The sequence below is a fragment of the Molothrus aeneus genome, chromosome 1, assembly GCF_037042795.1.
Source record: "Molothrus aeneus isolate 106 chromosome 1, BPBGC_Maene_1.0, whole genome shotgun sequence".
In the NCBI taxonomy this organism is placed as follows: Eukaryota; Metazoa; Chordata; class Aves; order Passeriformes; family Icteridae; genus Molothrus; species Molothrus aeneus.
Genome location: NC_089646.1, coordinates 17,776,361 through 17,793,090, shown reverse-complemented (window position 1 = coordinate 17,793,090; position 16,730 = coordinate 17,776,361). Strand labels below are relative to the sequence as shown.

Genomic DNA, 16,730 nt, shown 5'->3' with positions numbered 1-16,730 from the left:
GATACAAAATATTTTGTAAGCAATGTCTGAATATGCTTTCAGAAATTTGAACCAAGTTTGTTTTGCCTTCAGTAGTACTATTGCTACTAGAGGAAAACATGTACCCAAACGCTATTTAGTAACAACCTTGAAGAGTCTCCTTCTGCTCACTGATCCCAAAAATCACACAACTGGAAAGTACTGGGGGAAAATGGCATGGCTAAAGTAAAAAGGAAAAAAAAATACTTATGTTACTTTCTTGTCAACATTTTGATATGAAGATCACTGTTAACCTTGTCTACAAAGTTCTAGCACTTAAGAAGCAAAATTATCTAACAAGGAAAATACCTGCTTGCTTTCTAAACTTCATAGAGTAATAAATTCATGTATTTATTTATAAATAAATACTTAATCAAATACAATTTCTGGAACTAATATGCAATATTTGAAAAATATTTCTAACTACTCAGCTAATTAGAATAGCTTTGTCCTGAAGGAAAGAAGGAGCAAGCAAATGACCACAGAAATAGTTTTCACCTAGAGATTTCCTCCTAGTTTTAGATGAACTAACTCGAAATTTCTAGTTATTTTGTATTTAAAGCAAAATCACTATGTTTTTCAAATTATACAAACTCAAAGCAACTACACACTGACCTAAGCAATCCATTCAAGAGAGAAAGACTTGAAGAAAGAGAGGAAATAAGATGCAGATATGAACACTGTATAATGGTGAGGAAAAGACAAGTCTGTCCTAGCAGCAAGAAATTTCTTACAAGGCATACAAAGTTCTGCTGGAGCTTTGAAAGGTATTTGAAAGATAACTTTAAGGGACAAAGAAATAAAGAATAAAAGAACTCTCCCAAATCCAAAATAAGGAGTTAAGAAAAATCTAGCATATATTCTACTTTAAAAAGCCATGATAATTGTTATTGCTGCCCAGTGTATCTCTAAGTTGGACAGTCCTGTCTGCTCTATACTTTGGTAAAAATGGCACACTAGAAGGTAAGTACCATGATTGCTTACTCTTGGAGCTCTGTAACAGTCAGTTGGTTTTGAACTACAATCAAAAGCCCAGAATTAGACACAGGTAACTTCTGCACATTGTGAGTTGTGGCCCTATCTGTCAAGTGAAAAGACATCTTTAGGACTTGAAATATTAAAACTCATAATGTGAAAAATCTGAGTACATGTATGGGAGGCTACTTGGTTTGACGCTATATAACAAATATTTTTAAGAGAAAATTTAGGTAATGTAGAAATTAATATCATAATTTATTAAATACTGCAGTGGGTTTTGTCAGTTTTGTCACTGGTCATGCAAAGTTCTGTTACCAAAAACAGCTGCAAAACATTATTTTTTCATGGTACCAAGCAAATGAGATCTGAGTACATGTATGGGAGGCTACTTGAAATATGGAATGGCTTTGAAATATGGAATGAATGCTTTATAACGCAAGTGTTTTGAAACCAGTTTTCCCTCCTACATTCATCCCTTACACGTGGCAAGATGTCAGTACATGCTGCATCCATACCTGATGAGAAGAATCTACCACTTACTTGCTTCTCACGCAAATGAACTTGGGAGAACAAACATCACATGCAGAAACTGTGTGTTTCTAACAAATCCTAATGAACACCTGATGTTAAAGGCATTATGCAACACTTGCTTTTTGCAATGCTAGCTTAAGAAATCTTCCACACATTCCATATTCACTTTCTTAAGGGAAAGGAGGCAAGCACAATACATAAATGGGTCATTCCTGAATGTGCAGCAATTCCCAGATTGGTGTGTGTCCCCAAAGAAGCACAGTCAAGTACATCTGCCAGAATCAAATGTATCAAATCACACCCTCAATTTCCAAGGTCATTTTTCACACAGGGCTGTGCCTCCCAGAGACTGACCAGACAACAGTTTTTTTCCATAACCTATCACAGTGTTTAAAAGTTAGTTAATTAAGGCCAATTACAGTGAGAAAGAGACCCTTGATTTGTACTTAAATAATTGTTTTGTGCAGGAATCATGAAAAGATAGTAGAACTTAGCAAAATACCCTGAATTTGACCTGGACCTGCACTACTACATATATATGGAATGCTAAATGAATTAGACAAAAATGTTTAATTCTATATCTTTAAAAATATAAATAATCAAAATGCAACATACAAGCATTCCATTTTAAAATATGCAGATTCACTTCCCTGAATTGATCATAACCAATCATTTTCACATGGGGAAGGTGTGTCACAAATAAAAAAGTCACCTGAAGTCCTAGAAGGAGGTTATGTATCAAGACAAGAGTGTTTTAGGACTCAGAGCAGTGAGCCACATCTTGGAGGCAGATTTCCCTAGATCTCCTTCCTTGCAGCGAATTCCTCAGACAATAAACAAAAAGGTTTTACAACTCAACAAAGGTTTTATCAGACTAACAACTAAAACACTGAATTCTCAAAATTTAGAAGCTCATCACCTCAAACACATCTAACCAGAGAATGGATTATACATTTTATGAAGTAATGCCCACTCTTCTCCAGTCAAATACATCCTCTGGCATGCAGTTCTTTGCTTCCAAGAAAATTCACCTCAGTGGCTTTCCAAGCAGCAGCATCCTCCAGCATATAGAAAGCTTATCTTCCAAGTCCCATGGAATATGCAGCTGTCGTGTGATCTTTACCACACCCTGCAGGCTAAGAATATTACGCTCTATGTTCTCGAGATGCTACTGTTCCCCCTTGGGAAGAATCTTGTCCTCCTCTTCCCACAGGATTCCACCTGACTCATTAACAGCTTTTTCAAACATGCAAAACACAAGCAACAGGAGCAGAACTTTGAATGGAGACATTTTCACCAGTATTTCTGAATGGGAATCTATATTATTAAAGGGTATTAAAAAAAAAATCAAAAACATATATATCCACAAGAATGTGGAAAGATTGTTCAGAAGCAATTTTAGATATTTTTCTTTCTTTTCACTACTTCTACTAGTTCATGTTGATTTCTTGTAAAATTTAAGAGATCGTAGGGTAAGCTTACCTTGGGGGGGACGGGGCAGGGAGGAATTAACAAACACTAAAATAAAGAAGCTAGAATGCTTTTTACCCTCAGGTAAACAATAGAGACTTTTGCACTGATCTAGAGGGAAAGCACCAGCATCCCACTGACACTTGTGATAACAAAGGGGCTGTGGCTCTGGGAAACAGGTCAAGGATTGTGTGACTCCAGCTGTTATGTAAAGGGCCTCTTCAACATCCACCTGTAATTCCTGTCTTATATCAGCAGTGGCTGCATCCTCAGGTGTGAAGGAGGGACAAGGCTACTACAAGATTAAAAACAGTCAGAAAACCAAATCATATTTCTTGTTATTATACTCCCTTTAAGGAGTGCAAAATGAAACATCTGTGACTTCTGAGGCACTTACAATTTTGATCAGTGAGGAAAGAGAGAGGACTGATACTTGAGCTTACAATCAATGACAGAGACTGTAATTAGTTGGTAATCTTATCTGATCAAAGATCCTACTGAACAGCTGAGAAATCAGATTTGCCTCATATTAGGATCAGGCTGACAATAGGTGAATTTCATTCTTTTGTACCATAACTCAGGTACATAAATTTCTACAAAAGCCACCTTATGAATACTCATAAACAGTAAGATCTGTAGGGTTTTTTTGCTTCACCTAATGGACATTAAAAGGAAGAGTAGAGAATATAACCATTCAGGTTAATTAATATAACTGCTCAAGTTAACATAACAGTTCAGGACAAGAGCTCTGTCCAAATGAACATTACCATCTTTACATGTAACTGAATCCATGAATAAAAGTGTTACAGTATCCAATCATCTCATTATTCCCTTTTCAAAATTAGACAGAAATAGGAATGAATGAACCAGATTCTAACATGCCAGAGAAGAAACAGAGAAAAAAAAATTAAGAAGGCATGAGGACCTCTCTTGCAGAAAAAGAGGGAGTTAAGAGCTTCAAGACAAGGTGCTGGGCTCACTATGAACTGCTTTGGGACTCTCAAACCATCAGATATGAACTGGAAAGAAAGGACTGGTATTTCATTTTTATAATGCCCTTCCCTTGTGCCTGTCTCCTTTTGTATGTGAAAAACATATTGATTCCCTCAGAGACACCTAGTGATGGCTTTTTTCCAGAACATATCCAGTCACTTCTTAGATAAGGAGGCTAATCCTGCTTATGCTGTTTATTTTCACCCTTGGCATAAATAGGGGCTCTTGTTGAGAGATGCTAACAAGTGCATGTCATTTGTTCTGCTCAAGGCTAAGGCTTCCCCACCCTCCTTCCCGTGTTTCACACTGAATTCAACCCGAGACTGTTATTACCTGTGCTCAATGACAGAAATGCTGGAATCACCTGATACTGCTAACAGTTTCACTTCCATGTAACTTCAGTCACTCCTTGTCAAGGAAAAATATTTGGGCATTTAAGGGAAGGCTGAATAGCTGAGGTAAACTGGAAAAATGTGCCAACTTTCTTCTGCAAAGCTTTTTCTACTTCAAAAGAAATCTTACAGCCACCAAGGGCAAGCAAAGACAGACAACTTTACTGAAAGACACCTGCAGAGACACATGAGTCAATTCACTTCATGCTCTTTCCAGAAAGTGTCATCACCCATTCCCCAGCTGGCAAGAATTTATTCTTCTGCCTGACTGGAAAAGCAAAAGCAAAACTGAGGGGTAGCATGGCTCATGAAAACTACTATACTTGATGCCTTTAAAATAAGCAAATGTTATCTGAACTCACTAAGAAACAGCCTCTCTCAATTTTCAAATTCCTCTCATTATTAAATGGACTTTTTCTCAACACCCCATATTACAGCAACTTTCAAAAGCTTCAGTCACAAAAAAGAACATGTACATGCTTTGAGCAAGAAAGACCAATTAGCTACTTAACATTCAGATATTCTTGTTTTAAATTTTAAAAAATGTAAAATACTTTAAGAAAGTTGTCTTTTAATGTAGGCCAGTATATATCTTCTTTATATTCATCTCAACTGCAGATCCTCTTTTCAGCAGAAAGAATGTAACACTGAAACACAATCTGTCTTTCTAATGTACAACTGAGCTTAGGATACTCAGAAACCAAGGTAAACATTCTTCTTTATCTCTTAATGTGATGGTGTGACAAACTTGAACTGGGGAGGGGAACAACAACAGCAACAAACCCCAAACATCCTACCCTTCTGAAGAACTACCTGTTCTGAAGTGAACATAACTTAGAACAGACTAAGTAATGACACTGGCTTTGGGCAAAAAGAATCTACAGAGAAATACTTAACTGTTCTGCAATGACCACTGTTCCTATCCATGATACAATTATTTTTGACTAACAAACTCAGTAAATTCCATTTTATTGGAACAGATCAGCAAACAGCTATCAAACAATGTCATGACCCCACCCACCTTACAAGGGATCTTTCATCTGTGTAAGACAGATCTATTAACACATTTACTTTCAAGTAAGTGGGATTTATGACCCTAAAAGGTACAAGGCTTTATATAAAGGGCTTCATTATTAATTCCACTTACTTTAAAAGAAAACTGAACTGCAGATTCCGGAGGGTAAACTATGAAGTGTCTTAAGGTGAAGCCAAAACCCTGAGATGTCCTCCTTAGCACGACAGTTTTAGGACCAGGCCAAGCAAAAGTTTCTTCCTCCTCCGATGGTGATATAGCTTCACTCTGCTCTTTTCCATCTTTATTTTTTGATGCCTAAAAGAGAAAAAGATAGAGGAGTTTTAATTTGGATCACTGAAAAATAAAAAGAAAACAAGAATAAGAATTCCCAGACATGCCTGTACACTTGAAAATAGAATTTCTCCCTCCATAACCAAAATAATTTGATGATCATTAGTACTTTTAAATGCATATGGTGCTAAATCAGCACCATTGCACCTCTGGTCATACTGCATATAGAATAAAACTTAAATTTTAAATGAGGTTAAAAAAATCAGCATTCAACAATGAAAGACTTGAAGGCACCATAAGAAATGCATACAGCTTGCATGTTTTATTTGCCTCCTATTTAGAGATAAACACGTGACTTCCGGGACCCCATTTCTGGCTGTACATATCTCACATACACAAGTACAAAACAAACTTCTCCTTCCCACACAATTCAGAGATGATTTTCTTGACTACGACCTCCTCACTTAATACAAGTAAAACAGAACATGCAATTGGTTAGATTTCTCCAGCAAGACATTTTTCTCTAGTCATATCTATTACTTCACCTTTGCTTTTTCCACCCTTAGCTATTGTCTCTGAACATTTCAGTATGCAAATTCTAAACACAAAAGTAAAAAACTCCCCTTTCCTTTTACAGTCCTACTGCAATCCTTCCTCTCATACAGAAATAAGCAATCTTGGGTGGGTTTTTTTCTTAGGGGTAATTTTATATACCTATGACTCAAGCAACATATTAAAATATCTACTTTCTCAGCCTTATATAAAATCTTCCATTTCAGCTTTCCAAGTGAGTGCCACACCAGCACTCAAAAGCAGGAGTCACAAAGAAAGCATGCAAAATTCTATGACCCTCCTCTAAAGATTCTAGTTCAACGATGCGTGAAACAAATTTAGATACCAGAGCCTATAGCCTATTCAAAGGGTATTCAAACAGAAATAATAGTCTTCTTGTTCTCCAGTAGCTCTGCTGCTGTGGCTCAGCAACTGGCTGATCAGTGCCAGAATCTACTGCTCAGTTTCTCCCTGTCCTACTCCAAAATAATCTCTTTTGCTTCAGTCTTAGAGCTGGAATCTCAAACTGCAGTGCTAGTTGGCAAGGTGGACTCAGTCAGCTCCAATCAACATCCACAGAGAACACAGAGCATTTCCACTCTAACCACAAGGAGACCAACACATTACTACAAGGAAAATATTGCAGCTCCTTAGTGAGAGTTAATCCACCAGAAGAACATTTTGCATTCAGGTATGTAAAACACAACACATTTGTCCACAGATGCTACAGTCTGTCCTCAGAAACCCACATCTTGCTTTTGTCCAACAGGGAGAACCAGCAAATACTAGCAGCAAGTGCTCTAAAGACCAGCCTCCCTACCTCCAACAACCCTGTCTTCAGTAAGAAAAAAAACATACAAATGGACACTACAGCCAAGCCAAGAAATGGAGCTGCTTCAGGAACAAGAAAATATGGAGAAACCAGAGCAGCCTGACAGCCTGCTCTTCCAAACATCCTGGAAGAATTAATGGCAGATGCTGGAGAGAACAGTTATAAATATCAAGGACTCCATCTCAGCCTAGTCTGTCCTCATCTATCATCTTCATTCATGTTTAAAAGTGTTAGTGTGAAACCGAGAAGACTCTGCAATTAGATGACTAATGAACGAAAAATTAGTGAGCACTGCAGAACTGCCAAGATGAAAGGCTTGAGCTTAAAGTTCAAACAATGCAAAGATTAGTAAAATTTACATAATCCTTTAGCCTAAGGATGGAGTTTGTTATTGAGGTGTTCCTAACCACTGTGTTCAGCTTCTAAACACAAGAACATTTTATCAGTTCTGCACATATAAGTGTTGCTTTTCAGGCTTTCAATCTTAGGACACATGCAGAAACTGGAGCCAGTAAGAACATCTTGATCCTAGTAAACTGGCAAAAGAAATAGCTCCTAGTAAGAAAAATATCACTGGCCTCTAAAAAATGACAGTGATTTCCTCCATCAAGTGACTCACAGCAACCCATCTATTTAACATTCCCTTGCAATCTTTTGTTTCTTCTCTCAGATTTTTATACACAACACATGATGCAAAGTTTCAAATGATCCAACAACCACAGATATTGAAAAATATCCATAAGCAAATACCCATAGTTACAAATAGGTAACCAGCAAGCTTAAAATGTAGCCCTGAAAAAAATCTGTCTTCAATATACTTCCATCTTTTTTCTAACAAAAACCTCCTTAACCAGCCAAAAGGTAGTTTTAGTATGTGTAACAACTAAAGACTATAATTTACATACAGAAGTACTGCAACCTCAGTTCAAAATAGACCCATACAGAGAACTTCACTGACTTGTAGAAACAGGAGTTTCAGCATTTCAGTGTAGCAAGAGAAACTCTAATTTCCTTGTAATTTCATTTAAACCTTTAGCATTCACAGGTTACTGAACTAGAGGTTACTCATAAACCCACAGTCAAATAATTATTTCTTGCACACTAAAAGGGAAAGGTGAACTTCATGCCAGCCTTGGACCTCCTGCAAGGTCTGCCAAGAGGGTAACAGAAAAAGGCAGTAGTATCAGTAACAAATGTGAGACATGTTCAGTAATAGCAACTTTAGCCACCACTTCGAACAAGCAAGTTATCTGATTTATAAAGAGAATCAACATCTGTTCAGTAACCCTCTGACACTTCCAACCACAGCACACACATCAGAATATCCCTTGCCAGAAAAAGCTTTAAAAAGGAACAAGAGAAGTTCTCAAAAACAAACAAAACAAGGATGCAAGATAGCAAGCAAGAAACAGATGATGTTTAGCACAGACAAGTACACACTACTGAAGGCAAAGTCCATACAGGTTTCCTTGCAAATCAAATACAAAGTTACAAATACATGAGTATCTCATATCCATAAGAGAATCTGTCTTTTGGGTAGAGTCATTTGCATTACAAGAAATGAGAAATGAATGCTTCATTTTCATACAAGATCTAACAAACCAAAGATCATTGTGCCATAGTCCTTAATGAAGACCTGTATGTTTATTTTTCTATAGATTCAGTCCTTAAAAATCGAAGTCAGAATGCATACAATCAAGTTCAAGGACTGAAGAATCCCAGGCTACTAAAAATTATTCAAGCATCATTTCCCTGGGGAATTTTTTGTACAACGTTTTTGCACAAAGTATCTAAAAGCATCATTTCCTGTTCTATGCAATTGCAAGGACATACAACAGATGCTTAAATGCACTGTAAAATGTAAACCTTGTTTTTAATATTGTATTTAACCCTTCTTTCTGAGCAATGAAAGCATCCATGAAAAATCAGATGGCACTGTAAAAAACTACATGAATCACTGGCAGCTTAACATGCAGTAACAGAATTATGTGAAATCAGTAAGTAGCATTATGTTTGTAAATAATATTATTTCAAATTAAAAGTAAGTCTCAAAGCAATAGTTTCCCATTATATCAGTCTAAAATAACAACTAAAAAAGCTAACACATCCAGCCTGCATGCTCTCTAAAGCCCATCTAATTTTTAATCTTCTGATCAATTTACAGACCTCAACGTACAGTACTGTACAAGCGAAAAATCCTTACGTGACAGTTGCAGGCAACTGCAATCGAAGCTATAAATAGTCATCTCGATTGTCTAAACAGATAAACAGGTATGGTCTCAGTTCTGAACACTGAAAAATTGAAAAGGTGAAAAATTGTGAACACAAGAAATAATTGATACATTGTACCATCTATTCTGGAAAAATCATTCAAGCCCTTTTAAAGCTGGTATAAGCAATCAATTTCTATCGTTATTTTGTGTTCAATAGCCAAATTCAAAATTATTCCTAAAGAAATGGGGCATGGGACTGGCATACAGATTTGCTACCTTTTTAGACTGTTTTGGTTTATGTGTTTTTTACCATACAGAATGCTTCACAAATCAATTATGTAAATAAAAGACTCATTGTAGATGTAAGGGTTTCCCACATTACATTTTTCAGAGCCTACATCTGTATTTAAAAAATAAACTAAAACAAACAAAAAAATCCCCAACTCTCAAACCAACCAACCAACCTCCCCCACCACCAGACCATCCATTGGACCTATCTATCAGTAACCTCAGTCACAACATGGAGACAGCCTGTGCTAAGCAGCACCTGCTTCAGCTGCACCTAGCAAATGTTCAACTTTTAGCTTGTCTACCAAGAAAAGTGATACCTGATACAGCTGTTCAACTAGACTTGATATATGCTGAATAGAAAATGAGCTGATGTTACCCATTTTACTGATTCCACAGCCATCGTATATATGATGTTTAGGGCTTTTCAGTAACTACTGACATAAGCCAGAGGAAAAAACCATAGTTATTAATCCCTAAAATCTTCCTGAGACACAGACAGGATATTCCAAATGCTCTAATATAGCTGGACTGACTTGAAAGCAGGGATATTTCTTGTATAGGGTCATCTGCTTTCCCCATTTTTGTACTCAGTCACTATCACGTAGCTAACTGCCCTGTTAAATATCTACTATTACAGAGAAAAAGGCTCTTCTAGGACAGTCTTGCCTTATTTAATGTGACAACAAAATAGATTCTTTAAAAAAGCTAACAAGGAAGAAATAAAAAGGTCTTTTTCTGGCTAAGCCTACAGAATATGTAGGAAAAAAGCTTGACTACAAGGCAGCCACATAAAAGATTATACAACCTTTTCTGAGATACATTGTCTACATCTTATTTGGAGCATAGGAAGGCATATAGAGCATACAAAGACTGTATTTTATCTTAGTAAAATAGCAGGATCACTCACACAAGGTGTAAATTGCGTCTTTCTTTCAGTTCTCAAGCTAATAAACCAAAATTTCAAGGGAAATGGGTCACCATGATCATGTACTGAAACAGTCTAAAGATGGAGTGAGGTAATTTCTAATGTATCTTTAAATCAAACTGGAATGCACAAACAACATCTTACACAGAAGTTATTCCCAGCTGAAGAAAAGTAATTACTGACACAAAGTTGACATTAAGTAAATCCATCTTCCAGGTATTCAGAACACAGCCCTCTTCTCAAAACAAATAAATCAGTTCCATCATTTTTAGCCTCAGGAAATACAATCATTTCTTACTCACTGCAAAGAGACCAGCAGGAAAACTGGAACACAGAAAACCCCAAATCCAAATCATTTTAGGCTTCTGTGTCCAATACCCACTTGTCTAAACTTCTGACTGACTCTTATGTTTACCAATAAATTGTAATCTTGCCCTGAATAGGTAGGATGACAGAGACAGAAATGCAAGCAGGAAATATAACCTGTCAGTATATATACTGACAGTGTCCTTCCCTCAAAGAAGTGTTCCATCATTTTATGCCCTCGAAAGATAGCTACAGAGTATAATCAACATTGTTCTCCAAAACCACATGGATGGTGAGAAATCAGTCTGCCAAATTGGTGAGATATGAGGAAATCTATAAAAATCCTCAATGTAAGATTGTGGATGGTAATCGACACCATAAAAAAAAGCATCTAGAATCTGCAGAAAGCAAGAGAGGCAAAAAAAACCCAAAAACCACAACCAAAAAACCAAAACAAAACCTGAAAAAAACACCAATTGAATATTTAACAGCTGTACATGCTAGACTTGTTAAAAAACTCTCAGCTGAATTCCAAAGATGAATGCAGCAGTGCATGCATAATACCAAAGCTGTCCCTTCTTTATTAACATCAAAATTAGCGTACACAGTTAATTAACAAATTTCCCAAATGTTTCAGTATTTTTAGTGTAAAACTGGAGCATTCATTTTTGCATGCTACTCCAGTGTCACCCGTCACACTGAGCAAGCAACAAAGTTACAAAAAAGAAAAATGTTAAATTTATGTATAGATTTAACCTGATTACAGATAATAAAGAATAAGTATCTGTTCCCTGTTCCTACCAACATGCTCTACCTACTTCAATCCAAAAGTACATCCTTTTTCTTGTCCACCTTTTAGAAATACAAACATTACTTGAGCATGGCTGAATATAATAAACACCTATCAAAGTGATGTTTGCCAAGCAGAAATAAGTCACTGTAATTTAAAAGTAAATTTCCCTCAATCCAATAAGGAGCTGAACTCTCAACATACAACTAAAATGCAATACAGATTCACAGCACAATACATTCAACCTAACAGTATCGACCACATATTTATGTGACTGCTGACATTTACTGTGTGCTGATACACAGAAGTTAAATTAGTTCACTCCACTGAGAAAGTCTTTATCTACAGAGTGACACTTTAGGAGCATTTCCCAAACAGAAAAATCAGGCAGTTTGAGACACAGATGTACTGAAGCACAGAGGAGTTTCCTATCCCAGAACATCTCTAAGTGGGCCACATTTCACATCCAATAGGCCACATTTCCCTGTGGCCCATTCCTCTTTGCAGAATGGGCCACAGAGGAATGGATCCCACTCAACAGATCTCTGACTGGTAGCAAGACCCTCAGAGCACGAGACAGAAGCTATCTGTCTCCATCCTGGCCACTTCAGTGCTACATATTTGAGGAAGCTGCAGGAAGGATTTGGTTGCTCAGTGCTGGTAATTGCTGAGGCTGTTTTCAGAAGTTACCAAGAGGAGGCTGCCTCATCATGAAGCACCTGAAACTGGAGATGCAGATGTAAACAAACCCTCAAAGCTCTAAAAGATCAAACAGCTACAGAACCACACTCACCATAAGACAAGATGTGGAGATAAACACAGCCTTAGTCCACACACATAAAACCATCAATAGATAGCATTAACAGAGACAGAAAAAGCTGGTCTAGTCAGGGCCCTCACTCTGGGGTCACTGCTGTCTGGTTTTGGAACTGGGGACACAGTTCTTCTTCCATGTTCTTTGTGAAGTGGAGGGGGGGGGAAAAGGGAAGAAAAAAATCAGAGTTTCCAGAGGAACACTTCAACTCCCAAACTCAGGGAAAGCACCAGCACTCAGAATCACTGGGGTTCCCATTCATCTCTTACCAGGCAAGCATAATGCATGCATGAAGAGCAGAATATTTGCTGAGACACCCCAACACTAACATTTCTCTTGTATTGCAGCTGAGTGGGATGCACTAACTGGGAAGGGCAATAGAGGCAAACAAACTGAAGAATTCAATTACCACTAGAACAAGATGCAAATCCCTTATGACTACAAGTGGAGACTTTCACTACAATTAATGGTTCAATATCAAACAAGAGGAAAACAGGAACAGACCATTAGCGATCACAATAAGACTAAGGGGAAGACAGGCAATGCCATTCGTCCGATTTGCTGCTCACCTGGGTTGGTGAGGTGGAACTCAAGCAGCCACCAATTACAGCAAGGTGGTCTCCATGAGCTGCTCTCCCTCTCTTAGCCCCCTCATGGGTCTTGCAGAGACCCACAGTGAGACAATTCAGAGCAAGGGACGGCAATAAAGACATCAGCATCCGTTGATGGAGTGACCACGGTCTAGGTATGTCCCTCACAGGAGCTCACCTCTTATTACTTTAACACACCATTATGGCACTAAGCCTGGGTCCTTTTTGGTGGACTAACCAACCTGAATCCAGGCATGTGTTAGGACATCACCCTAGGAGCAAACCTACCTGTCTTTCAGGACTGTGAATCTCACCCAAATGGAATAGAAGCTGGTATAGTTCAGTAACAAAGGCAGCGGCTGCTTGCCTGCAGCAGAGGTTAGTGAGGGCACCAAACTTTGAAGTGCATCTCAGGACTGAAAACTTTAATTCAATAAAATACATAAATCATACCCTTAAACCAAGACCAGGTAAGGAGAAAGGCAGCTAGGATGGCAATACATAACTACTCTCAGTGCATGAAGTAAGTGGGAAATCTGCGACCTTTCAAAAGCCAAGCATCTGTGCCAGCATGGCAGATGGCTGGGAGGCACAGGGAAGGAAACAAAATTCTGTCAAGCACCATGCAGGCTACAGAGCTGGCTTGGGCTTGGAAGCAGGACAGAGGGGGATACATGTTTCTGTGTACTTTCTGTCTCCTTCTGTAGTACTAGCATTGTAGCAAACACACTCATTCAAAGGAGAAACAGCATTTTCAAGATAAAGGATTTCAGTTCTCATAAAGGTCAAGGCATACACAGAAAACAAACAGTAAAAACCTCCATGTGTGCATGTTATTACTACACAGCTCAAACTTGCCTACTGCACTCTACTGCTCATGAAAGGAGGCTCTGTAAAGCAGTTGGTGCTCATATCAGTCTCACCACAAAACCCAAAAAGCAAAGCTGAAGGCTTTCTACAGCAAGGATGATCTCAAAAATGCCCCCTCCTGGATTAAAAGCAGTAACACCCCAAGTGGTTCTGCCAACTGAGCCTAGCTAGACATACGTGATTGACTGGAAGAAGCTTTCAGTTTCCCAGGCCAGGTGAGTTCAGAAAGAGTTGTTCTACTTTGAAGTAAGGAAAATTACAACTTACTAAGTGGTGCCTAGACTTAAAATAACTTTTTTCTTTTTCTAGACAGCACAAGCTCTGGTTTTCTCATACAGTAGTTCTGATAGCTGGACCTTTTGAACAATGCTTTAAACTCAAGATCGCACCAAGTGTAGCATATTTCAATTCATTAATCTACCATATGTCTATTTTAGTTTTATACACATATATACACACAAAATTAAGTATACTGTGTTGTGTGTGTACACATATTTGCTTCTACACATCCAAAAAGTGTACTTATTGACTGAGATTCTTTACAAAGCTAATTAAGTGCACTTCAGGTAATTTATACTGCCACAGATTAACAGCCCATTTCAAACAACAGCAACAGCACTAAGACACAGAGTAAAAAGTATATAATGAAACACTTCACACACTTCACAAACTATTTTCACGATGCGTTTTTGTTTGTACCTTGAATTTTGTTATTCATAACAACATACATGGAGTCCATAATATTAAATTTAGTCAGAAAAACATTAACAACAAAGAGAAATTGAGAGCTTCCTTGTTTTCTTATAGACCCATTAGCAAAAGCCTCCCCTCTTAACAGCTACATCCTTAAACTGGAAAGAAAGGAAACATCTGCAGGGCTGGTAGCTACCACAACAGCAAAATATCATGTGATCTTAATTTAGCTAAATTGAAAATTTTCCTTTTCTGCTTGTTCTGTCATTGCTTGTTAGGAATAGGAAATTCTCTGTCTTCACCTTACAGTGTAATCTGGAAATATCAGAGACAGGAGACAAAGCATTCTTCTGCTCCTCAACATTGAAGAGGTGTTTGAGGTTACTCCATGCAAGATACAAGAATCTTCTCAGCAGTATAAAAGAAGTGGTAAGAGCACCTTGCATAGTCACCAGCTGTCAAGGGCCGGCTTATACTGGCTCTTTCAACCTATAGGAATTTTTTTCAGATCCAAGACTATAAGCTGCCCCATGACCCACTCTGCTTCCTACAAATGGGGAGAGGACAATAAGAAACTCCACCTCTGTCCCCAGCTAAGTACGCTACTGCAAAAATAGGAATGAGTGTCAATGAAGTTTGTACTCTTTTTGCTTTGAAGAATAACCTGGTCTTCACCAAACACACAAGATACCAGACAGTTTCCACTACACTTCCACCACAGTATAAGCACAAATGTATTTACATGTGAAATAGCTTTGCAGAAGCCTTCAAGAAAACCAAAACCACTGCACAATATAAAATCACCAAAATCACCTGCACAGACCCCATTTCAATAAACTGATGCTCCACACTTGAAACTCCTACCAGCCCTGAAACTACCTACAGATTTCCTTCCCTTCATAATGTTTTTCTCCACTGCAGCCAGAGACTATGACTTGAATCAAAAAAATATTAACTCTCCAAGGGACACAGTTAAAATTTACTAAACCACCCAAGAGAACAACCACTTTTCCACAGCTTCTTTGTCCCTATGGCAAACCTCTATGTGTACTAGGCTACTCCAGATGCAGCTACAACACTGAGTAAGAGCTTTACTGCTTTGAAACTGAGCAGTGGACAGTGCATCCTTATACCTGCTCTCTAATGAATGTAAGCATGAGGCTGACCTTCTCTTACTGAAACTACTGAACTTTGCAACATAAAAAGAATATGCTCATTTCTGTTCTAAAAACAAGAAAATGAGGTCATTTATAGACTAGACACATCATCTGCATAAGTGCATCACTGTACCTGCTGGTAATTCAATACTTGGGATTTTATTTCATGTATACCAGAAAAGTCTCTTGACTGGCCCAAAGCCAAACAGAAGCCTTTGGAAGATAAGGGATTTGATCCCTCAATGTCAAACCTAAACAGTAACCTAAAAAACATGGCTATTGCACGTGAGTTATTCTTCCAGAATTTCACTCCATTTGTAGAGGATCTACCAAGACATATGGGGGAAGTCTTAAAAACAACTGCATGGATCAAGGCTAAATAACAGCATAGGACTTTTAACACAGAGAACATGGCTCAAAACACAAAAAAGACCAGTGTGCCAAGATTCTTTATCACCCCACATACACAGCTTCCCTCATCAAAAATAACCTCTAAACAGCTCTACATATGACATGAGATACTCAGTGTTAAAGCTCTCTGATACAGTGACTTCATTAATAAACTCCTGCTAAGTCACCACTTAAAAACAATCCTGGTCCTGTGTTTCAAGACATTTAATTTCAACATTCTACATAATGTGCACATCAACACAAAGTCCTAAACTTGGAAGTGAAAAGGCTTGTCCATTGTAAAGCAAAATAAAATAAAATTAGCATACACAGATGTAAAGCCACATATCCAAACACCCAAAATTATGACCGACCTCTAAATTTGTAATCTATTGTGCATATATAACAGAGGGGGGAAAAAAGCAGACTTTTCAGTGAATAACTTCTTTTACAAAGATACAATGCACAGGAAAATGCTTAAAAAAGGAGTGTGAAGTCATTAACCTGAAAAAATATATTAAATCTTTATGCCCAGAGATGTCACTAAGAGGATGAAGAGGAGAAAGTTGTCCACAGGATTTTCAGTTTAACTGCAAATCCAAAAGCTTCTGAACATTGA

General features: G+C 37.8%; 1 protein-coding gene across 2 annotated transcripts in view; it reads right to left on the bottom strand.

The window, feature by feature from the left end:
• Positions 1-16,730, bottom strand: part of ARHGAP21 (Rho GTPase activating protein 21) — a 111,634-nt gene that overhangs the window by 61,272 nt on the left and 33,632 nt on the right. For both annotated transcript variants that reach the window (XM_066552172.1, XM_066552180.1), the window contains exon 2: positions 5,530-5,712. In XM_066552172.1, the coding sequence (XP_066408269.1) occupies positions 5,530-5,712 (183 nt within the window). The remainder of the gene's footprint in view (positions 1-5,529; positions 5,713-16,730) is intronic.